The sequence below is a fragment of the Mauremys reevesii genome, linkage group 21 (assembly GCF_016161935.1).
Source record: "Mauremys reevesii isolate NIE-2019 linkage group 21, ASM1616193v1, whole genome shotgun sequence".
Classification (NCBI taxonomy): Eukaryota; Metazoa; Chordata; order Testudines; family Geoemydidae; genus Mauremys; species Mauremys reevesii.
In genome coordinates, this window is record NC_052643.1 from 22773806 (window position 1) to 22798027 (window position 24222).

The 24222-nt window shown below is 60.1% G+C and overlaps 1 protein-coding gene across 3 annotated transcripts in view; it reads right to left on the reverse strand.

The window, feature by feature from the left end:
• LOC120387851 (RAP1 GTPase activating protein) overlaps positions 1 to 24222 on the reverse strand; it is a 186651-nt gene that overhangs the window by 29243 nt on the left and 133186 nt on the right. For all 3 annotated transcript variants that reach the window (XM_039509121.1, XM_039509119.1, XM_039509122.1), the window contains exons 11-18: positions 23570 to 23653; positions 22632 to 22732; positions 22330 to 22459; positions 21628 to 21783; positions 20487 to 20558; positions 20035 to 20121; positions 19402 to 19542; positions 8697 to 8828 (exon numbers count right to left, since the gene is read on the reverse strand). In XM_039509121.1, the coding sequence (XP_039365055.1) occupies positions 8697 to 8828; positions 19402 to 19542; positions 20035 to 20121; positions 20487 to 20558; positions 21628 to 21783; positions 22330 to 22459; positions 22632 to 22732; positions 23570 to 23653 (903 nt within the window). The remainder of the gene's footprint in view (positions 1 to 8696; positions 8829 to 19401; positions 19543 to 20034; positions 20122 to 20486; positions 20559 to 21627; positions 21784 to 22329; positions 22460 to 22631; positions 22733 to 23569; positions 23654 to 24222) is intronic.

Here is a 24222-nt window from a genome sequence, read left to right on the forward strand (position 1 = left end):
GCGGGGCTCAGAGCAGGATGGAGTCAGACAGGCGGGGCTCAGAGCAGGCGGCGGGGCTCAGAGCAGGATGGGGTCAGACAGGTGGGGCTCAGAGGACGGGTGGGGCTCAGAGCAGGGGCGGGGCTCAGAGCAGGGGGCTCAGAGCAGGATGGGGTCAGACAGGCGGGGCTCAGAGCAGGGGCTGGGCTCAGAGCTGGCTGGGCTCAGACAGGTGGGGCTCAGAGCAGGGGGCGGGCCTCAGGGCAGGGGGCGGGGCTCAGAGCAGGATGGGCTCAGACAGGTGGAGCTCAGAGCAGGGGCGGGTCTCAGAGCAGGGGCGGGGCTCAGAGCAGGGGCAGGACTCAGAACAGGGGCGGGGCTCTGAGCAGGGGGCGGGGCTCAGAGCAGGATGGAGTCAGACAGGTGGGGCTCAGAGCAGGGGGCGGGTCTCAGAGCAGGGGCGGGGCTCAGAGCAGGATGGGGTCAGACAGGTGGGGCTCAGAGCAGGGGGCGGGACTCAGAACAGGGGCGGGGCTCTGAGCAGGGAGCGGGGCTCAGAGGAGGGGGCGGGGCTCAGAGCAGGATGGGGTCAGACAGGTGGGGCTCAGAGCAGGGGCGGGGTTCAGTGCAGGGGCAGGGCTCAGAGAAGACAGGGTCAGAGCAGGAGGCGAGGCTCAGAGCTGGATGGGGTCAGACAGGGGTCAGAGCAGGGGCGGGGCTCAGAGCAGGATGTGGTCAGACAGGTGGGGATCAGAGCAGGGGCGGGACTCAGAACAGGGGCGGGCTCAGAGCAGGATGGGGTCAGACAGGCGGGACTCAGAGCAGGGGGCGGGGCTCAGAGCAGGATGGGGTCAGACAGGTGGGGCTCAGAGCAGGGGCGCGGCTCAGAGCAGGATGGGGTCAGACAGGTGGGGCTCAGAGCAGGGGGCGGGGCTCAGAGCAGGATGGAGTCAGACAGGTGGGGCTCAGAGCAGGGGGTGGGGCTCAGAGCAAGGGCGGGGCTCAGTGCTGGTTGGGGTCTGACTGGTGGGGCTCAGAGCCGGGGGCGGGACTCAGAGCAGGGGCGGGGCTCAGAGCAGGGGGCGGGGCTCAGAGCAGGATGGGGTCAGACAGGTGGGGCTCAGAGCAGGGGGCAGGGCTCAGAGCAGGGGCGGGACTCAGAACAGGGGCGGAGCTCAGAGAAGGGGCGGGGTCAGAGCAAGGGCGGGGCTCAGAGCAGGATGGGGTCAGACAGGCGGGACTCAGAGCAGGGGGCGGGGCTCAGAGCAGCATGGAGTCAGACAGGTGGGGCTCAGAGCAGGGGGCGGGGCTCAGGGCAGGGGTCGGGGCTCAGACAGGTGGGGCTCAGTGCGGGGGGGGGGGCTCAGAGCAGGATGGGTCAGACAGGTGGGGCTCAGAGCAGGGGGCGGGGCTCAGAGCAGGGGGCGGGGCTCAGAGCAGGATGGGGTCAGACAGGTGGGGCTCAGAGCAGGGGGCGGGGCTCAGAGCAGGGGCGGGGCTCAGAGCAGGATGTGGTCAGACAGGTGGGGCTCAGAGCAGGTGGGGGGGCGAGGAGCAGTATGGAGTCCGTAAGCTGGGGCTCGCAGCAGGGGGCGGGGCTGCGGGCAGGGGCAGGGCTCAGAGCAGGGGCAGGGGCTCAGAGCAGGGGCGGGGCTCAGAGCAGGATGGAGTCAGACAGGTGGGGCTCAGAGCAGGGGCGGGGCTACGAGCTGGATGGGTCAGACAGGTGGGGCTCAGAGCAGGGGCGGGGCTCAGAGCTGGGGGCGGGGCTCAGAGCATTATGGAGTCAGACAGGTGGGGCTCAGAGCAGGGGGCGGGGCTCAGAGCAGGGGGCGGAGCTAAGAGCAGGATGGAGTCAGACCGGCGGGGCTCAGAGCAGGGGCGGGCTCAGAGACGACAGGGGTCAGAGCAGGAGGCGGGGCTCAGAGCTGGATGGGGTCAGACAGGGGTCAGAGCAGGGGGCGGGGCTCAGAGCAGGATGGGGTCAGACAGGTGGGGCTCAGAGCAGGGGGCGGGACTCAGAACAGGGGCGGGGCTCAGAGCAGGGGCGGGGCTCAGAGCAGGATGTGATCAGACAGGTGGGGCTCAGAGCAGGAGGCAGGGCTCAGAGCAGGGGCGGGCTCAGAGCTTTATGGAGTCAGACAGGTGGGGCTCAGAGGAGGGGCGGGGCTCAGAGCAGGGGCGGAGCTTAGAGCAGGATGGGGTCAGACAGGCGGGGCTCAGAGCAGGGGGCGGGGCTCAGAGCAGGGGGCGGGGCTCAGACAGGTGGGGCTCAGAGCAGGGGCGGGTCTCAGAGCCGGATGGGGTCAGTCAGGGGGGGCTCAGAGCAGGGTGCGGGACTCAGAACAGGGGCGGGGCTCAGAGCAGGGGGCGGGGCTCAGAGCAGGATGGAGTCAGACAGGTGGGGCTCAGAGCAGGGGGCGGGGCTCACACCAGGGGGCGGCCATCAGATCAGGATGGAGTCAGACAGGTGGGGCGCAGAGCAGGGGCGGGGTTCAGCGCAGGGGCAGGGCTCAGAGAAGACAGGGGTCAGAGCAGGAGGCGGGCTCAGAGCTGGATGGGGTCAGACAGGGGTCAGAGCAGGGGCGGGGCTCAGAGCAGGATCGGTCAGACAGGTGGGGCTCAGAGCAGGGGCAGGGCTCAGAGCAGGGGCAGGGCTCAGAGCAGGATGGGGTCAGACAGGTGGGGCTCAGAGCAGGGGCGGGGCTCAGAGCAGGGGCAGGGGCTCAGGGCAGGTGGGGCTCAGACAGGTGGGGATCAGAGCAGGGGCGGGGCTCAGAGCAGGATGGGGTCAGACAGGTGGGGCTCAGAGCAGGGGGCGGGACTCAGAACAGGCGCGGGGCTCAGAGAAGGGGCGGGGCTCAGAGCAGGATGTGGTCAGACAGGTGGGGCTCAGAGCAGGGGCAGGGCTCAGAGCAGGGGCGGGACTCAGAACAGGGCGGAGCTCAGAGAAGGGGCGGGGTCAGAGCAGGATGTGATCAGACAGGTGGGGCTCAGAGCAGGAGGCAGGGCTCAGAGCAGCGGGCGGGGCTCAGAGCATTATGGAGTCAGACAGGTGGGGCTCAGAGCAGGGGGCGGGGCTCAGGGCAGGGGGCGGGGCTCAGAGCAGGGGCGGGGCTCAGAGCAGGATGGAGTCAGACAGGTGGGGCTCAGAGCAGGGGGCGGGGCTCAGAGCAGGATGGGGTCAGACAGGTGGGGCTCAGAGCAGGGGGCGGGGCTCAGAGCAGGGGCGGGGCTCAGAGCATTATGGAGTCAGACAGGTGGGGCTCAGAGCAGGGGCAGGGGCTCAGAGCAGGGGGCGGGGCTCAGAGCAGGAGGGAGACAGGCAGGGGGGGCTCAGAGCAGGGGGCGGGGCTAAGAGGCGACAGGGGTCAGAGCAGGAGGCGGGGCTCAGAGCTGGATGGGGTCAGACAGGGGTCAGAGCAGGGGGCGGGGCTCAGAGCAGGATGGAGTCAGACAGGCGGGGCTCAGAGCAGGGGCGGGACTCAGAACAGGGGCGGAGCTCAGAGCAGGGGCGGGGCTCAGAGCATTATGGAGTCAGACAGGTGGGGCTCAGAGCAGGGGGCGGGGCTCAGAGCAGGGGCGGGGCTCAGACAGGTGGGGCTCAGAGCAGGGGCGGGGCAAAGAGCAGGGGCGGGGCTCAGAGCAGGATGGAGTCAGACAGGTGGGGCTCAGAGCAGGGGGCGGGGCTCAGAGCAGGATGGGGTCAGACAGGTGGGGCTCAGAGCAGGGGGCAGGGCTCAGAGCCGGGGGCGGTGCTCAGAGCATTATGGAGTCAGACAGGTGGGGCTCCGCGCAGGGGGCGGGGCTCAGAGCAGGAGGGCGTCAGACAGGTGGGGCTCAGAGCAGGGGGCGGGGCTCAGAGCAGGGGGCGGTGCTCAGAGCATTATGGAGTCAGACAGGCGGGACTCAGAGCAGGGGGCGGGGCTCATAGCAGGATGGAGTCAGACAGGTGGGGCTCAGAGCAGGGGGCGGGGCTCAGGGCAGGGGTCGGGGCTCAGACAGGTGGGGCTCAGAGCAGGGGGCGGGGCTCAGAGCAGGATGGAGTCAGACAGGTGGGGCTCAGAGCAGGGGGCGGGGCTCAGAGCAGGGGCAGGGCTCAGAGCAGGATGGGGTCAGACAGGTGGGGCTCAGAGCAGGGGGCGGGGCTCAGAGCAGGCGGGGCTCAGAGCAGGATGTGGTCAGACAGGTGGGGCTCAGAGCAGGGGCGGGGCTCAGAGCATTATGGAGTCAGACAGGTGGGGCTCAGAGCAGGGGCAGGGCTCAGGGCAGGGGGCGGGGCTCAGAGCAGGGGCGGGGCTCAGAGCAGGGGCGGGGCTCAGAGCAGGAGGGAGTCAGACAGGTGGGGCTCAGAGCAGGGGGCGGGGCTCAGAGCAGGATGGGGTCAGACAGGTGGGGCTCAGAGCAGGGGGCGGGGCTCAGAGCAGGAGCGGGCTCAGAGCAGGATGGAGTCAGACAGGTGGGGCTCAGAGCAGGGGGCGGGGCTCAGAGAAGGATGGAGTCAGACAGGAGGGGCTCAGAGCAGGGGCGGGGCAAAGAGCAGGGGCGGGGCTCAGAGCAGGATGGAGTCAGACAGGTGGGGCTCAGAGCAGGGGCGGGGCTCAGAGCAGGGGGCGGGGCTCAGAGCAGGATGGAGTCAGACAGGCGGGGCTCAGAGCAGGGGGCGGGGCTCAGAGACGACAGGGGTCAGAGCAGGAGGCGGGGCTCAGAGCTGGATGGGGTCAGACAGGGGTCAGAGCAGGGGGCGGGGCTCAGAGCAGGATGGGGTCAGACAGGTGGGGCTCAGAGCAGGGGGCGGGACTCAGAACAGGGGCGGGGCTCAGAGCAGGATGTGATCAGACAGGTGGGGCTCAGAGCAGGAGGCAAGGCTCAGAGCAGGGGGCGGGGCTCAGAGCATTATGGAGTCAGACAGGTGGGGCTCAGAGCAGGGGGCGGGGCTCAGGGCAGGGGGCGGGGCTCAGACAGGTGGGGCTCAGAGCAGGGGCGGGGCAAAGAGCAGGGGCGGGGCTCAGAGCAGGATGGAGTCAGACAGGTGGGGCTCAGAGCAGGGGGCGGGGCTCAGAGCCGGACGTGGGCAGACCGGTCGCGCTCGGAGCCGGGGGCGGGGCTCACCCCCGGGGGCGGGGCTCAGAGTAGGATGGAGTCAGACCGGTGGGGCTCAGAGCAGGGGGCGGGGCTCAGAGAAGGATGGAGTCAGACAGGTGGGGCTCAGAGCAGGGGGCGGGGCTCAGAGCTGGTTGGAGGCAGACAGGTGGGGCTCAGAGCAGCGGGCGGGGCTCAGACCAGGGGGGGGGCAGACAGGTGGGGCTCAGAGCTGGGGGCGGGGCTCAGAGCAGGGGCGGGGCTCAGAGCATTATGGAGTCAGACAGGTGGGGCTCAGAACAGGGGCAGGGCTCAGAGCAGGGGGCGGAGCTTAGAGCAGGATGGGGTCAGACAGGCGGGGCTCAGAGGAGGGGCAGGTCTCAGGGCAGGGGCAGGGCTCAGACAGGTGGGGCTCAGAGCAGGGGCGGGTCTCAGAGCAGGGGCGGGGCTCAGAGCAGGATGTGGTCAGACAGGTGGGGATCGGAGCAGGGGGAGGGACTCAGAACAGGGGCAGGGCTCAGAGCAGGGGGCGGGGCTCAGAGCAGGATGGAGTCAGACAGGTGGGGCTCAGAGCAGCGGCGGGGCTCAGAGGAGGGGCAGGGCTCAGAGCAGGATGGAGTCAGACCGGTGGGGCTCAGAGCAGGGGGCGGGGTTCAGTGCAGGGGGCAGGGCTCAGAGAAGACAGGGGTCAGAGCAGGAGGCGGGGCTCAGAGCTGGATGGGGTCAGACAGGGGTCAGAGCAGGGGGCGGGGCTCAGAGCAGGATGGGGTCAGACAGGTGGGGCTCAGAGCAGGGTGCGGGACTCAGAACAGGGGCGGGACTCAGAGCAGGGGGCGGGGCTCAGAGCAGGGGGCGGGGCTCAGAGCAGGATGGAGTCAGACAGGTGGGGCTCAGAGCAGGGGGCGGGGCTCAGAGAAGGGGGCGGGGCTCAGAGCAGGATGGAGTCAGACAGGTGGGGCTCAGAGCAGGGGCGGGGTTCAGAGCAGGGGCAGGGCTCAGAGAAGAGAGGGGTCAGAGCAGGAGGCGGGGCTCAGAGCTGGATGGGGTCAGACAGGGGTCAGAGCAGGGGGCGGGGCTCAGAGCAGGATGGGGTCAGACAGGTGGGGCTCAGAGCAGGGGCGGGGCTCAGAGCAGGATGGGGTCAGACAGGTGGGGCTCAGAGCAGGGGGCGGGGCTCAGGGCAGGGGGCGGGGCTCAGACAGGTGGAGCTCAGAGCAGGGGCGGGTCTCAGAGCAGGGGGCGGGGCTCAGAGAAGGATGGGGTCTGACAGGTGGGGCTCAGAGCAGGGGCGGACTCAGAACAGGGGCAGGGCTCAGAGCAGGGGCAGGGCTCAGAGCAGGATGGAGTCAGACAGGGGGGTCTCAGAGCAGGGGGCGGGGCTCAGAGCAGAATGGGGTCAGACAGGCGGGACTCAGAGCAGGGGGCGGGGCTCATAGCAGGATGGAGTCAGACAGGTGGGGCTCAGAGCAGGGGCGGGGCTCAGAGCAGGACGTGGTCAGACAGGTGGGGCTCAGAGCAGGAGGCAGGGCTCAGAGCAGGGGGCGGGGCTCAGAAACGACTGGGGTCAGAGCAGGAGGCGGGGCTCAGAGCTGGATGGGGTCAGACAGGGGTCAGAGCAGGGGCGGGCTCAGAGCAGGATGGGGTCAGACAGGTGGGGCTCAGAGCAGGGGCGGGGCTCAGAGCAGGGGGCGGGGCTCAGAACATTATGGAGTCAGACAGGTGGGGCTCAGAGCAGGGGCGGGGCTCAGGGCAGGGGCGGGGCTTAGACAGGTGGGGCTCAGAGCAGGGTCGGGGCAAAGAGCAGGGGCGGGGCTCAGAGCAGGATGGAGTCAGACAGGTGGGGCTCAGAGCAGGGGGCGGTGCTCAGAGCAGGATTGGGTCAGACAGGTGGGGCTCAGAGCAGGGGGCGGGGCTCAGAGCATTATGGAGTCAGACAGGTGGGGCTCAGAGCAGGGGGCCGGGCTCAGAGCAGGGGGCGGGGCTCAGAGTAGGATGGAGTCAGACAGGTGGGGCTCAGAGCAGGGGGCGGGGCTCAGAGATGGATGGAGTCAGACAGGTGGGGCTCAGAGCAGGGGGCTGGGCTCAGAGCAGGATGGGGTCAGACAGGTGAGGCTCAGAGCAGGGGCGGGGCTCAGCGCAGGGGGCGGGGCTCAGAACATTATGGAGTCAGACAGGTGGGGCTCAGAGGAGGGGCGGGGCTCAGAGCAGGGGCGGAGCTTAGAGCAGGATGGGGTCAGACAGGCGGGGCTCAGAGCAGGGGCAGGGCTCAGGGCAGGGGCGGGGCTCAGACAGGTGGGGCTCAGTGCAGGGGCGGGTCTCAGAGCAGGGGCGGGGCTCAGAGCAGGATGTGGTCAGACAGGTGGGGCTCAGAGCAGGGGGCGGGCCTCAGAGCAGGGGGGGGGCTCAGAGCAGGGGCGGTCTCAGAGCAGGATGGAGTCAGACAGGTGGGGCTCAGAGCAGGGGGCGGGGCTCAGAGGAGGGGGCGGGGCTCAGAGCAGGATGGAGTCAGACAGGTGGGGCTCAGAGCAGGGGGCGGGGTTCAGAGCAGGGGGCAGGGCTCAGAGAAGACAGGGGTCAGAGCAGGAGGCGGGGCTCAGAGCTGGATGGGGTCAGACAGGGGTCAGAGCAGGGGGCGGGGCTCAGAGCAGGATGGGGTCAGACTGGTGGGGATCAGAGCAGGGGGCGGGACTCAGAACAGGGGCGGGGCTCAGAGCAGGGGCGGGGCTCAGAGCAGGATGTGGTCAGACAGGTGGGGCTCAGAGCAGGGGGCGGGGCTCAGAGCATTATGGAGTCAGACAGGTGGGGCTCAGAGCAGGGGGCGGGGCTCAGGGCAGGGGGCGGGGCTCAGACAGGTGGGGCTCAGAGCAGGGGCGGGGCTCAGAGCAGGGGCGGGGCTCAGAGCAGGATGGAGTCAGACAGGTGGGGCTCAGAGCATTATGGAGTCAGACAGCTGGGGATCAGAGCAGGGGGCGGGACTCAGAACTGGGGCGGGGCTCAGAGCAGGGGCGGGGCTCAGAGCAGGATGTGGTCAGACAGGTGGGGCTCAGAGCAGGAGGCAAGGCTCAGAGCAGGGGGCGGGGCTCAGAGAATTATGGAGTCAGACAGGTGGGGCTCAGAGCAGGGGGCGGGGCTCAGGGCAGGGGCGGGGCTCAGACAGGTGGGGCTCAGAGCAGGGGGGGGCTCAGAGCAGGGGCGGCTCAGAGCAGGATGGAGTCAGACAGGTGGGGCTCAGAGCAGGGGGCGGGGCTCAGAGAAGGAGGGGGGCAGACAGGAGGGGCTCAGAGCTGGGGCGGGGCTCTGAGAAGGGGCGGGGCTCAGAGCAGGATGGAGTCAGACAGGTGGGGCTCAGAGCAGGGGGCGGGGTTCAGAGCAGGGGGCGGGGCTCAGAGCAGGAGGCGGGGCTCAGAGCTGGATGGGGTCAGACAGGGGTCAGAGCAGGGGGCGGGGCTCAGAGCAGGATGGGGTCAGAAGGGCGGGGCTCAGAGCAGGGGCAGGGCTCAGAGCAGGGGCAGGGCTCAGAGCAGGGGCGGGGTCAGAGCAGGGGCAGGGCTCAGAGCAGGGGGCGGGGTCAGAGCAGGGGGCGGGGCTCAGAGCGGAAGCAGGCCCGGCAGGGATGCGGGGATGCTCACACTCACTATGCCTGTGGTTTTGGCCATGTCTGGGTTGTTGTGGCCGAAGCTGCCGCTGTGGCTGGTGGACACCGTGTTCTGCTTCTTGCTGCTGAGGCCCATGGCATCCATGGACTGGCTGCGGCTGCGGATCACGCGCTGGAAGGGAATTCAGTCGCCGTCACTCACTGCCTGTGGCGCTTTGGCACTGGGCTCAGGGCCACCAGCCCACAGCTGCTGGGCCCAAGCACAGAGCTGCAGCAGGCTGGAGGGGAGAGACACCGGGACACGCTCTGGGGAGCAGGGAGGGGGTTGTGGGAAGCAGAGCCTGAGACAAACCCCATCCCCCAACACTGGCTCCCCGGACAAACGGCAGCGTGTGGCGGCATGCGCTGGGGCTGTCACCTTGAGCATGGGCTGTGCTGGGTGGGCCTGGACCACGAGCCAGACCCTGGCAACGGAGAACTCTTGAGGCTCCAGAAGGAGGCTAAAGTCCCCTTCCCACTACTGTACGTAGCAAGGGGTGTCCATGGTGGGGCTGGGGGTTCCTGCCTGACCCCTGCAGCAACTAGCTGCTGTCCTACAGCATGAGAATTGAGAACCAGCCGCCAGCCTACGTGAATGGCTGTAGGATGACCCACTCACTGGACGTGGCCTATGAGCCCAGGTGGCAGGGAACTCCACATAGTGACGTCTCACCTCGGGAACAGTGAACTCCTAGTGGTTGGGGGACAGCCGAGGCCAACAGCCCCCGCACTGATGGCCCCACACGCTGCCCCCCCAGCACAGAAAGCATGAGCAGATTGGAGGGGCATTGCCCAGCTGTGGGGGCACAGTAAATCTTCCCAGTGCTTCCTGGTGCTGTTTGCCAGCTTGTACCAAGCTCCCGGCCCAGTGCTGGCCCCATCTGAGCAGCTTCTCCTCCCAGCCCCGCACTAGGGTGCCTGCATTTCCCCGACACCCGCAGCTGGGCTGGGGGCGGGGGCTGACAGCCGCTGGCTCAGCGCTGGGACGGGGCAGAGAGGAGCCGGGGGCGGACAGCATATCCGGCTCCTGGCCTGGGGCTGTAACTAGCGGAAAGGAGCACTGCACGCTTCAGTTCACCTGTACTTCCTTGGGGGAATGCGCAGGACTTGGCTGGCACAGCCTGGGACACGTTTCACTCTCCTGTCCCACCAAACAAAGGAACCCACAAGCCAACGTGGCTAGTGCTGAGAGCAAGGACTGGCACCAGGACTCCTGGGTTCCACTCTCGGCTCTGGAAGGGATCGTGTCTAGTGCTCAAAATGGCACTGGCAGCCAGGACACCCTCCACGCTGGAAGGGCGTAGGGTCTAGGGCAGCCAGGACTCCTGAGTGCTATTCCCAATGCTGCCTTCCCGTGTGACCTTGAAGAAGTCACCTAGGCTGGTGTTTTCACAGGTGTGGAGATCCCCTGGGCATGGGGCACCCAGCTCCTTCAGTCCCTTTCAATCCTGCAGCCATAACGTCCCAGTGCCCTGACCCCCCTGCCCAAGGGGCTGCGATCCTCCTGCTGGGCCAGGCAAGCTCAGCACCCTCCTGTGCATGGAAGGCCTGCCTGGAGGCAAGTGCCGTGGCTGAGTGCTCAGGAAGGGGCGTTTGCCTGGAGGAGCTTTCGCTGCAACAGGGTGAGATGGGTGCCAGCATGGCCCGCTGCCAGACTCTGCCCCAGCTCCAATGCTGTGCTTCAGAATGGACCGTGGTGAGTGCCACATGCAGGCACCCGACTGGTGGGGTGCCAGTGCCATGCAAAAGGCTGACTCAGGTGGGTGCTTGCCAGCCAGGCTGGGAGGGAGACAGACGTGGAGAGGGCGAGACAATGGGAGTCCTGCTTATTAGTGCTCCCTGCTGAGTAATACGGAGAGCTGCGGATGTGCCTGAGAGTCAGGGGAAGACACTATGCACCTCACTGCTAGTCTGCAGCCACGTCCCCTCTCTCCTGCTTGGCTAGATCTGTCCCCATGCCAGGGGGCATGCAGGAGACAGTGCAGCTCTCATCAACCTGCTTAGTGCAGGCCAGATCCAGAGTCACCCTTGTCCTCTATGGATTTAGGGCTCCCCTGAGAGCTGACATATCCCCTAGGTCCCTGGGGAACAGTGGACACTTCTCTACCCCACCCGTCCAGGCCAGGTTAGCAGGGCCAGGCGAGTCCGTCTGTGCCCCATGTGACACAGCGCTGCTGGGAACTTGGGTGCGCCCCCTGGACCAGGTGGGCAGGAGCCAGAGCCCCCAGAGGTGAAACCCAGACAGCAAAACTGATGAGAAAACTCAGCACACTGGCCACTCGCAGGCAGCTCTGTCATGGGGACCACTGAGCCCTCTGCAAAGATGGCTGGGCCACCAGGCCAGCCTGTGACATTGCACTCCATATGCTTGTATGAAAATATGCTAATAAGTGTGAATATAATGTAACTGAAATATGCTTCATTAATGGTGGTTTGGAATCTTGATGGCTCCCATCAACCAGGACATTGGTTGTTGTCATAAATATAAAGGGAAGGGTAACAACCTTTATGTCTGCAGTAACATGAAACCCCTCCTGGCCAGAGGTACAGACAGAGGTACAGAATCATTCTACCTGTAAGGGGTTAATCAGTTCAATTAACCTAGTTGGCACCTGACCAGAAGGACCAATGGGAAAAGAAGATACTTTTAAATCGTGGGATGGGGGAGGTGTTGTTTATGTTCTCTGTTGGTTCCCTCTGGACAGAGAGAGAGAGACCAAGCAGGTAACCCATCTCTTGAAAACATACCTTAAAATGATACATCTAAAATTACAGAAATTGTAAGTAAAGGCAAGGAAATGCATTAGAATATCTTTTGTTTTAGCTTGTGAATTTCCCCTATGCTAAGAGGGAGGTTTATTCCTGTCTTTGTAACTTTGAGCCTAGAGGGAAATCCTCTGTGTTTTAAATCTTTTTATCAGCCTATAAAATTACCTTCCAGCCTGATTTTACAGAGGTGCTTCTTTTACTTTTTTCCTTATAATAAAGTTCTTCTTTTAAGAACCTGATTGATTTTAGTGTCCTAAAAATAAAGGGTCTGGTCTGTACTTTTATTAAAGGTGATTGATTGGTATATTATTCTCAAGCCTCCCCAGGAAAAGGGGTGAAGGGGCTTGGGGGGATATTTTGGGGAAATAGGACCTCCAAGTGGTCCTTTTCCTGAATCTTTGTGTAAATCACTTGGTGCTGGCAGCAATACTGTCCAAGGACAAGGAAAGGATTTGTGCCTTGAGGAAGTTTTAACCTAAGCTGGTAGAAATAAGCTTAGGGGGTCTTTCATGTGGGTCCCCACATCTGTACCCCAGAGTTCAGAGTGGGGAGGGAATCCTGACATGGTGGCAGCGCGGTGGGATCATTTTGAACCAGAAGCACGGACCTCAGGATATTAAAAGGATTTTTTTTTTATTTTAGGCTTGAAAACCAGGGAGGTATTTTTTTAAAAGGACACTTTTTCTTTTTTTTTTCTTTTTTCTTTCTAGCTCTGGGGTTAGGCCAGGCTAAGCACAGGAAGGCTAGGAGGACGGAAAGTGAGGTCCAAAAGAAACTAGAATTAGCCAGATTGGAAGCTGAAGAGAGACAGAAAGAACATGAAAGACAGATGGCCTTAAAGTGCTTGGACTTGGAAGCAGAGGAGAGGAAAGAGGCAAAATGCTTCGAGACGGAAATGGAGGCGAAACACTTGGATACAGAGTTAGAGCTGAAGTGCTTAGATCTGGAAAGGGCTAAGCTGGGTCCAGCAGGTAACCCTAATAATCCTTCTCCAGGTACCGCTCCCCATTCCAAAACATTCCCCACCTACAAGGCAGGTGATGATACAGAGGCCTTCTTAGAAAATTTCGAAAGGGCCTGCCTTGGGTACAGCATCTCTACAGACCAGTATGTGGTGGAGCTGAGGCCGCAGCTCAGTGGACCCTTAGCAGAGGTGGCAGCTGAAATGCCTAAGGAACACATGAACAGCTACAAACGCTTTTTAAAAAAGGCCAGAATTAGAACGGAGTTAACACTGAGCATGCCCGTCGGCAGTTCAGAGCCCAAAGGTGGAAACCAGACGTGGCATTGTCCCGACATGCCTAACACATTGTAAAAAATTGGGATGCCTGGGTATCAGGAGCAAGCGTTACATCTCTGGAAGATCTGTCTTTACTAATGCAAATGGAGCAGTTCTTAGAGGGTGTTCCTGAGGAAATAGAAAGGTACATCCTAGATGGGAAGCCCAAAACTGTAATTGAGGCGGAGGAGATCGGAACCGAATGGGTGGAGGTGGTGGAAAAGAAAAAAGCTAGTATCAGTTGGAGCGGATACCAGAAGGGACAACCCGAAACAACACCCTACCACTGGGGGCAGCCCAAGGCCCCACCTACATCCCAAGGAAAACCCCAAACACCTTATCGTCCCACCACACCAGTCTCCAGCAACTCACCTCGCCCCAGTGACCAGTCAGCTGGGCAATGTTTTAAATGTACTAAGCTGGGGTATATGAAGGCCAACTGCCCCAAGAACCCCAACAGATTGGCCCAGATGCCTCCCAGATACTCTCAGAGCGAAGGGAAACTGTGAGTGTGGGTGGGAAGAAGGTTATCGCGTTGAGGGACACTGGAGCACAGGTGTCATCAATCCTTAGTGGACCCTAAATTCATCAACCCAGAGGCCCAAGTGACAATTCAATCCTTCATGTCAAACTCTTTAAACCTGCCTACAGCCAAGTTGCCTGTCCAGTACAAGGGCTGGTCAGGAATGTGGACTTTTGCAGTCTATGATGATTATCCCATTCCCATGCTGCTGGGGGAAGACTTGGCCAACCATGTGAAGCTGGCCAAGAGGATGGGAATGGTCACCCGTAGCCAGGCTAAGCAAGCTTCCACATCTATCCCTCTTCCTGAGCCGTCCACCAGGGCCCAGTCTCTGTTACCAGAGCCCGAAACTGAGGTGGTAAAACCGGATCCCCTGCCAACGACTGCAACAGCCGTAGTGGATTCAGTCCCAGAGACCCAACCAAAGCCAGTCCCAGAACCGGAATGGGCAGAGCAACCAGCACCAGAACTATTGCCAGCACTGAATCCAGCACTTGCAACCCCGTCTACAACTCCAACGCCAGAGGGCACTACTGAGCCGGCACAGCTAAACCTATGCAAGAGGCTCAGCCGGAGCCTGAAATACCACAAAGTGCACCAGAGGAGAGCAGTTCACAGTCAACTGAAACAGCCCCATCACCTACATCACTTCCAGCAGGACCAAGCCCAAGTCCACAATCCAGTGAGGAACTGATGTCTCCAGCATCAAGGGAATAGTTCCAGGCCGAGCAGGAAGCAGATGAAAGCCTCCAGGGAGCTTGAACGGCAGCACGGAGCAACCCACTGCCTCTCAGCTCTTCTAATCGATCCCGGTTTGTTGTAGAACAAGGACTTTTATACAAGGAAACTCTTTCTGGTGGGCACCAGGAAGACTGGCATCCTCAGACACCGTTGATAGTTCCAACTAAGTACCGGGTAAAGCTCTTAAGCTTAGCCCATGATCATCCCAGTGGCCATGCTGGGATGAACAGGACCAAAGACTGTTTGGGGAAGTCCTTCCACTGGGAGGGGATGGGCAAGGACGTTGCTAATTATGTCCGGTCTTGTGAGGTGTGCCAAAGAGTGGGGAAAACCCAAGACCAGGTCAAGGCCCCTCTCCAGCCACTCCCCATAATTGAGGTTCCATTTCAGCAAGTAGCTGTGGATATTCTGGGTCCTTTCCCAAAAAAGACCCCCAGAGGAAAGCAGTACATACTGACTTTCATGGATTTTGCCACCCAATGGCTGGAAGCAGTAGCCCTAAGCAACACCAGGGCTACACGTGTGTGCCAGGCATTAACAGACATTTTTGCCAGGGTAGGTTGGCCCGCCAACATCCTTACGGATTCGGGAACTAATTTCCTGGCAGGGACCATGAAAAACCTGTGGGAAGCTCATGGAGTGAACCACTTGGTTGCCACCCCTTACCACCACCAAAACAAAGGGCCTGGTGGAGAAGTTTAACGGAACTTTGGGGGCCATGATACGTAAATTCGTAAATGAACACTCCAATGATTGGGACCTAGTGTTGCAGCAGTTGCTCTTTTCCTTCAGGGCTGTACCACATCCCAGTTTAGGGTTTTTACCATTTAAACTTGTGTATGGCTGTGAGGTTAAGGGGCCATTACAGCTGGTGAAGCAGCAATGGGCGGGGTTTATGCCTTCTCCAGGAACTAACATTCTGGACTTTGTAAACAGCCTAAAACACACCCTCTGAAACTCTTTAACCCTTGCTAGAGAAAACCTAAAAGATGCTCAGAAAGAGCAAAAGGCCTGGTATGAGAAACATGCCAGAGAATGTTCCTTCAAAGTAGGGGACCAGGTCATGGTCTTGAAGATGCTCCAGGCCCATAAGATGGAAGCAATGTGGGACTGGCCATTTATGATCCAAGAGCACCTGGTAGCTGTTAACTATCTCATAGCATCCCCCACCTCAACTCTAAAGCCTAAAGTGTACCATGTTAATTCTGTAAAACCCCTTTATTCCAGAGAGTTAAAGATTGTCCGTTTACAGCCCAGGGAGGAGATGACGCTGAGTGGTCTGAAGGTGTCTACTACGAAGGGAAAAGTGACGGTGGCGTGGAAGAGGTGAACCTCTCCATGACCCTCGGACGTCTGCAGCAACAGCAGATCAAGGAGCTGTGCACTTGCTTCGTGACGATGTTCTCAGCCACCCCAGGATGGATAGAAAGGGCACACTACTCCATTGACACAGGTAATGCTCGCCCAGTTAGAGCCCAACCTTACCAGGCGGCTCCTCAAGCCAAAACTGCTATAGAATGGGAGATCCAGGACATGCTACAGATGTGGGTCATCCGCCCCTCTAAAAGTGCATGGGCATCTCCAGTGGTTCTAGTTCCCAAACCAGAAGGGGAAACACACTTTTGCATGGACTACCGTAAGCTAAATGCTGTGACTCGCCCAGACAACTATCCAATGCAGTGGTCCCCAACGTGGTGCCCGTGGGCGCCATGGCACCCGCCGGGGCATTTATGTGCGCCCGCCTAGTGCCCAGCAGGGGAGAGAAGCCGCGGCCCCGTGCCTGCCGGGGACCGAGAACTCCGGGGCTGCAGGCTGCGGGCGCCGGTGTTCTCTGTCCCTGGCAGACATGGGGCTGCGGCTTCTCTCCAGCTTCTCCGGAGCTGCAGGTGCCGGTGTTCTCGGTTCCCAGCAGGCGCGGGACCGTGGCTTAAGCCGGAGAGAAACCGCGACCCCACACCTGCTGGGGACAGAGAACTCCGGAGCTGCAGGTTTCATTCTATGTTAAAGTAAGACTAACAAATATATTTGGACCAGCAGTTCAACAATGTTTTACTTTTTTAAAATAAATAAGATGAAAACTGTTTATGATATTTATTTTGTAAAAACCCCTTAATTTTTCTTACAGGTAGATAAAAAAGAGCAAATTCACATGGTAAGGTGAAAGAGTAATTGCCGAATAATTTAATTAATACCTTTTACATGTAAAATTACCCTTTTTATCTTATGGATTCATATATTATGTAATATTAAATATGATGTTTTTCATATTATTTAATGTACAAATTCAAAATAAGCTTTAAAAAATTGTTGGCGCCTCCCACACTCTTCTGAAAACATGAATGTGCTACTGGCCACAAAAAGGTTGAGGACCACTGATCCAATGCTATGCAAAGATGAGCTATTGGAGAAACTGGGACGTGCCCAGTTCATCTCTACCTTAGACTTAACCAAGGGGTACTGGCAAGTACCGCTAGATGAACCCGCCAAGGAAAGGTCGGCCTTCGTCACCCATGCAGGGCTGTATGAATTCAATGTGCTCCCTTTCGGGCTGCGAAATGCACCCGCCACCTTCCAGAAACTTGTAGATGGTCTCCTAGCGGGACTGGGAGAATCTGCAGTCACATACCTTGATGATGTGCCCATCTTTTCTGATTCATGGGCAAAACATCTACAAAAAGTCTTTGAGCGCATAAGGGAGGCAGGACTAACTGTTAAGGCTAAAAAGTGTCAAATAGGCCTAAACAGAGTGACTTACCTTGGACACCAGGTGGGTCGAGGAACTACAATCCCCTACAGGGCAAAGTGGATGTATCCAAAAGTGGCCTGTCCCAAAGTCAAAGAAACAGGTCCAATCCTTCTTAGGCTTGGCCGGATATTACAGGCAATTTGTACCGCACTACAGCCAAATTGCCACCCCCACTGACAGACCTAACCAAAAAGACACAGCAAAATGCACTTCAGTGGACTGAAGAGTGTCAGAAGGCCTTTAACCAGCTTAAAGCGACACTCATGTCTGACCCTGTGCTAAGGACACCAGACCTTGACAAACTTTTCCTAGTAATCACAGATGCGTCTGAGCGTGGTGTGGGAGCAGTTTTAATGCAGGAAGGACCGGATCAAAAATTCCATCCTGTCGTGTTTCTCAGTAAAAAACTGTCTGAGAGGGAAAGCCACTGGTCAATCACCGAAAAGGAATGTTACGCCATTGTGTACGCGCTGGAAAAGCTACGCTGATAAGTTTGGGGACGGCGTTTCCACCTGCAAACTGACCATGCTGCACTGAAGTGGCTTCATACTGTCAAGGAAAATAACAAAAAATTTCTTCAGTGAAGTTTAGCTCTCCAAGATTTTGATTTTGAAATACAACACATTTCAGAAGCTTCTAACAAAGTGGCTGATGCACTCTCCCGTGAAAGTTTCCCAGAATCAACTGGTTAAAATCGTCCTTGAAATGTGGGAAATATTGTTAGTTTTTATATAGTCAGTAGTATATCTAAAGGTGCATGTGTCTTAGTAACTCTGTTGTCTCCTACAGCTCCAGGAAGAAATCACAGCCAGTGTGGAACAGGCTGTCCAGCACCATCTGTGATTTGGGGGGCGTGTCATAAATATAAAGGGAAGGGTAACAACCTTTATGTCTGCAGTAACATAAAACCCCTCCTGGCCAGAGGTACAGAATCATTTTATCTGTAAGGGGTTAATCAGTTCAATTAACCTAGTTGGCACTTGACCAGAAGGACCAATGGGAAAAGAAGATACTTTTAAATCTGGGGGGAGAGGGAGAGGGGGCGGGGAGGTTTTGTTTGTGCTCTCTTTGTTGTTTACCTCTGGAGAGAGAGAGAGAGAGACCAAGCAGGTAACCCATCTCTTGAAAAGATACCTTAAAATGATACACCTAAAATTACAGAAATTGTAAGTAAAGGCAAGGAAATGCATTAGAATATCTTTTGGTTTAGCTTGTGAATTTTCCCTGTGCTAAGAGGGAGGTTTATTCTTGTTTTTGTAACTTTAAAGTTGAGCCTAGAGGGGAATCCTCTGTGTTTTAAATCTTATTATCACCCTGTAAAATTACTTTCCATCCTGATTTTACAGAGGTGCTTCTTTTACATTTTTCTTTATAATAAAGTTCTTCTTTTAAGAACCTGATTGATTTTTAGTGTCCTAAAAATAAAGTGTCTGGTCTGTACTTTTATTAAATGCAATTGGTTGGTGTATTATTCTCAAGCCTCCCCAGTGTGGAAACAGGGTTAAAGGATTTAAATATAGGCCTCTCAGTTGTAAGAAACAGAGCAACTGTCATGCTAAGTCTTAGCCTAATATCGCGGGACCTGTAGAAGCAGGGCTCACGTCAGAAGCGGGTGGGAAGACAGCAGAGTTGAGTCAGCGTGACCCAGCCTTGAGATAGCGATGTTTGAGAACAGAAGTGAGAAAATACAGGAATGGGCAGGACAGAACATAAACAAACTGCAGATGTTTTTAATTAATGCATTAATGACACTAAAATGTATAAATGCTTGTGTGATAGTGCTTGTACTTTGAAGAAACTGAGGCAGAGATGCTCTCTGTCAGCTGTGTTCTTCCCTTGCAATTGCATGTCCTGAATAAAGCTGTCTCTGATTTTGTTGCTTCCAACCTGAGAGTGGAGTTTGTTTCTTCTACACCAGGAAAGGGAGTGAAGGGGCTTGGGGGGATATTTTGGGGAAATAGGAACTCCAAGTGGACCTTTTCCTGAATCTTTGTCTAAATCACTTGGTGGTGGCAGGACTCCTGCCTCCCAGGCCCTGCTCTAACCATTGGATGCTACTACATCCCTTGAAGGGATGTGGGATGTGCCCACCTGGGGGGCACGGAGGAACTCTGGGGTGAGTGCAGTGGGGCCCTGGCCAGCCCTCATGGGGGGCACGGTGGGAGTACCATGCAGCTCCCCTCTGCTCCAGCCACAGCCCCAACCCCAGCCTCGCCCCCAGCCTTCACCCCCGACTGTGGCCCAGCCCCGGCTTCCACTCCCGGCCCTGGCCTTAGCCCAGCCCCCACCTATGGCTCTGCTCCCAGCCCCAACCCCAGTCCTGCCCCCAGCTTCAGCCTCCAGCCCTGTTCCTGGCCCCAAACCCACCCCCAGCCTTGGCCCCCTTACCCCTCCCCCCACCCAGGAGCCATGGCCCCGCTCCCGGCTCTGGCTCCCGAGGGGCATGGGGGGGGGTGCAAAGAGGTGTAGGGGGGGCATGATGGTGAGAAGTTTGGGGACCACTGCTTGAGGGGCTAAAAGTGTGGGTTCCCCCTGCCCTCAAACACTGTCCCCTTCCCAGTGCTCTGAGCTGATGTGCAGTCTCCCAGGCCTTGGCGGCCCCTGGCTGGAGAGCTGCGCTGCCAGGGACGGGGACACGCCCCTCTCACCTTGAAGGACTCGAAGAAACCTCCGCTCCCCCCGCTGCCGTTCTCCAGCTTGTCCTCATCCCCACCCAGGCCCATCATGGACTGGCTGTTAACATGCAGCTCCTCGTACAGCGTCTCCAGCAGAGCTGCCCGCGTGCGCTCCTGTGGCAGGAGGGGCACAGGCGGCATTAGCGGCAGTGGAGGCCCGGGCTGGGGGCAGTAGCGATCAGGAACGAAGGGGGCAGAGGGGACTGAGTATTGGGGGGACAGACAACGAGTTGTGATTCTGTCCCTGGCTCCTGCTCGGTGCCCGGCTGTCGGCCTTGTAGAGCGGGGGTGTCCCCAGGAGCCTTTGGCACATGCTGCTCTGCTCGCTGGCCGTATCCTGGGCCCGGCGTAACAACTGCATGCAGCTGTGCGGCGAGGCCTGGCCCTGGCCCCAGAGCCGACGACCGAGGGCATCGTCTCGCCACCCTTGCTCCCAGAGCCCTAATGTGGGCACTGAGGCACACTGGCTCTCACAGGATAGAGAGACGGGGCCAGAATGAGGCATGGGGCAATGGGTGAGGGGAGGGCAGGTACTGGGCATTGCTGGGGGGGCAAGGGAGGATGCCAGGTCAGAACGCAGCACCTGGCACGTGGCTCCTGACCCACCTCCAGCTTGGCAAACTTCTCGGCTTTGTAGCAGGCATACTCGGCGTTGATCAGCTTGGTCAGCAGAAACTCCTGGAACTCGAGGCCCTGCGGGAGGAGAAACCCCACATCAGCCTCTGCCTTTCCCTAGGGAATGAGCTCGGTGGGCAGCGGCCAAGCAAGCCCTGGTGGTGGGACTAGCACATGGCAGCAGGAGGCTCCACCCACCCTTGGCCCCGCCTGCCCCCGAGTTCCAGGCATTACCGCAATGGGACAGGGCACTCACCAGCAGACTCCATGGCTGGCTGCCCAAATCCCTGCTCCGAGCCCCCCATTCCCAGCAGAGAGCGTGACTCCCGCACAGCGCACAGCCCCAGCCAGCCTGGGCTGGAAGTGCAGACAGACGAGCTGGCCCCAGGGAAGTTCAGCACGTCCCCTCTGGGGAGGTCAGTGCCTGCCTGGGGGCCTCTCACCTTTCTGAAAACGGCTGGGTCAGGCAGTGGAGGGCCAAAGAAAGGCACATCGTCCCGGGCCGTGACGGAGACCTGCAAGACACGGCACTGTCAGTCCCACCTGAGCCCGGGTACGTCTAGACAAGGGAGGGCCCAGATGGGCTGGGCAGCTCTTTCCTGCAGGGCCCCCTGCCTTGCACCACTTACTGGACACTGGGATGTCTTCATGGCACAGGGGAATCACCCTCCTGACAGCCTGGGCAGAAGCACTGGGGCCTGTAGTGCCCGGGAGCAGTGCATCCCTCCGAGCAGTGTGCCTGCCCAAGAGCTCACCCCTCCCAGCCCCGCTCGGCTGTGCTGAGCAGCGGCCTCCAGCCCCCTGACGACGGGCCCAGCCCTCTGGCCAGGACTCTCCGGCAGCATGTGGTGAGAGCAGTGCTGCTCCCCCCAGAGCTGCCATCTCCCCAGATCACTGGGGCCAGGGGCTTAGCATTGAAACAGGACCTTCCACTTCAGGTCCACAGGGTGTCCTTGGGTCAGCAGCAGCCTGGCTCCAGGTTCAAGCACCTCACGCCCAGGCCATGTGCTCTGGACAGGGCTCCCCCTCCTCCAGTGACCATCCCAGGGGGAGCAGTGATAACACCCACACTTCAACTTGGGACTCACATGATCATTAGTCCCAAGAGGTAACTGAAGCACAGAGACTGGCTCCATATCACACAGAGTCAGTGGCAGAGCTGGGAACAGAACCCAGGAGTCCTGACTACCAGCCCCCTGCTCTAATCCTGAGACCTCACCCCCTCCCAGAGCTGGGAACAGAACCCAGGAGTCCTGACTACCAGCCCCCTGCTCTAATCCTGAGACCTCACCCCCTCCCAGAGCTGGGAACAGAACCAGGAGTCCTGACTACCAGCCCCTATCTATAACCACTAGGGACTGCCACTCCCATATTAAGAGCCTTGTGGCCCATTACTGAGTGCCATGGATTGCTTCCCATGCCCAGCGGTCTTCCCAGGCCTGTTCCCTCAGCTCCCAGTCCCTCGCTGGGAGCAGATCTGTGGCCTAGCCCCTGCCCTGTTAGTGCCATGGTAACTCGGTGGTGCCCCACCAATTGGGCTGGGTCCCTGGCGGGCTCCAAGCAGGCCCCCGGGTGTGCGCTCACCTTGTAGAGCGTGCTCTCGGAGCAGGGCTTCTCCGCCTGCACCACAATGTAGGCGTGCAGGAAATTGGAGGCGATCATGTCCGGCACGAAGGGTGTGTTCTCGTCCTGGAAGACGATGGCCACAATGTCGTTCCCGATGTGCCTTTTCCTCTGCAACTGAGCGCAGTGGGGAGGGCATTACTCCCACAGCCCAAGCCCCGTGCCCAGGCGGCCAGGCCCAGCACAGGTCAAGGAGGGGAAGTGGTGGGAGATGGAGCAGGGAGACTGGGAGCTCGGCGAGGGGCAGGAGCATAGACAGGCTGAGCCAGAGGGACAGGGGGATCTCCTGGCTGCCCCTTGTCGATATCCCCCCTCCCCTCTGGGCCGAGACGGGGCCTCGGCACTGGCGAGTGTCTCTTCAGTCCGGTGGGGGAATGGGGCTGGGTTAGAGCTCATGGGGAGCAGGCCAGGGGCTGTGTGTCACGCTGCTCAGTGACTGCGTAGAAGGGTGATATGCAGGTGGGCTGTGTGTGTGTGCCCATATATGTGCAGACATGCGTTTCTGTGTGCAGCTCCTGCCAGGGTGGGTGGGGTGCACATGCAGGGCTGGGTGGCTACGTGGGGCTGTACTTTAGGGGGTGTATACACATACGTGCCCATACATGTGCAAACATGCATGCCCGTGTGAAGCCCCTGCCGGGGGGTACTGCAGCTCTCTCCTACCTGCTGGGCGTCGCCCTCGGTGTAGGGCAGCTTTGTGGACACATGGAACATGATCTCCTTGCTGCGGAAGGTGCAGTAGACGGATTCTGTTCCCGTCTGGCCATGGGTCACGTCCAGCCCTCCCCGGAACCTGCCACCAAAAAGACCCAGGCCTCAGGCAGATGCCCACCCTGCCCTGTCTGGGACAGCAGCTGCAAGGCCAGGCCGATCTGTGGTACCGCGAGTGGCACAGGCTTAGCAAAGAGGGGCCAGAGCAGCGCAGGGGGCCAGCCTCCCTCCTCTCCACACACAGGCTCGCTCACCCTTTGAAATCCTGCAGCTGGACTTTCTGGCCCAGGAAGTCGAGGAACTCCATGAAGGCTGGGCTCTCCTCGGTGGTGCCGAACAGCTCCTCCTCGGACGTCTGCAACATGGCCAGCAAAACAGAGGAGTTAGGACAGGGCTGGGCCCCTGCCCAGCTTAGCATGAGCCCAGGGCTGTGCTGGGTTGAGGCCTGTCCAGACAGCCTGGCTGGAGAGAAACTGAGTCTGTGAGAGGGGGCAAAGGAGCCGCTAGCGGAGGTGCAGGGGTGAAGAGCCTCTGCTACGGCCGAGTCTCCCCCGGGTCTGTGCCATGAGCTGAGCTCTGACCTGCAGAGTGAACCCGCCATGCCCCCGATGGCAGTGCCTGCAGAGAGCATGACAGCCACTGGGGCCCAGCTCTGTGGAGTAGCCATCGCAATCCTTCATCTGGGGCTGTCGCAGCCCCTCACCAACAGCTTGTATGTGCACCCAGCTTCGGGGTTCTCCCCATTTAACTGGTGGGGAAACTGAGGCAGGGGGGACATGACTTGTAAAGGGTCACGGGAGAAGCAGGTAACAGAACTCTCCAGACTCACAGTTCCCAGCCTTAACCGTTAAGTGATGCTCTTCACCCCACCCCACCTCCGGTAACAGAACCAGGACAAACGCTGTGTAGTCAAGGGAACGGTTTCGCTGGATAGCCCCTGCCATGGCGCCTGAATCCATTACAGCTCTTGGCAAAGCACAGGGGCCATTGCTGTGCTGAGATGAAAGCAGCTGGGAGAACGGGATGCCAGGGAGATGTCCCTGGTGTGTTCAGGAAACCCGGCTCCAGCCGCTCCTGCTCACCAACAGCCATGCTGAGCTGGAGCGGCAGCCGGAGGGTTGGGGGCTCCCGTCCCTGCCACAGGCTGCTTGTCCCGGAAAGCCCAGCCCCCGCTGCACAGAGACTGACCCACCTGGCCCAACTTCTGGTAGATGACACCGAACTTGAAGTGATTGCTGAGGACATGCTCGTCGAAGGTGACAATGAGACGGGAGGCCTGGGGAGACGGGAGAGGCTGGTTACATCCGGCTGCCAGGAACCCCTGCTCCCTCTGGGCTGTGACAGGGACCCGGCCCTGGGGGGGACTCACGATCCACACATGGCGGGGGTGCTGCATGGGGCAAGTTCCTCCCAGGCAGGGGCGGCTCTACCTTTTTGGCCGCCCCAAGCAGTCATGCGCGGGAGGCGCCCCGGAGCCGCGGGAGCAGCAGACCTCCCACGGGCATGACTGCAGAGGGACCGCTGGTCCCGCGTGGCTCGGCTGGACCTCCCGCGGCTGCGGACGGTTCGCGGGTCCGGCGGCTCCGCTTGAGCTGCCGCAGTCATGCCTGTGGGAGGTCCAGGCGAGCCGCGGGACGAGCGCCCCCTCTGCAGTCATGCCTGCGGCAGGTCCAGTCATCCCGGGGCTCCGGTGGACCTCCCGCAGGCATGACTGCGGCAGGTCCGCCGGCCCAGCCTGCCGGCCCCCCGGCCACAGGGGAGCGGCAGGATGAGCTGGAGCCCCAGCCTTTTGCCGCCCCCTAGATTTTGCCGCCCTAGGCACCAGCTTGTTTTGCTGGTGCCTAG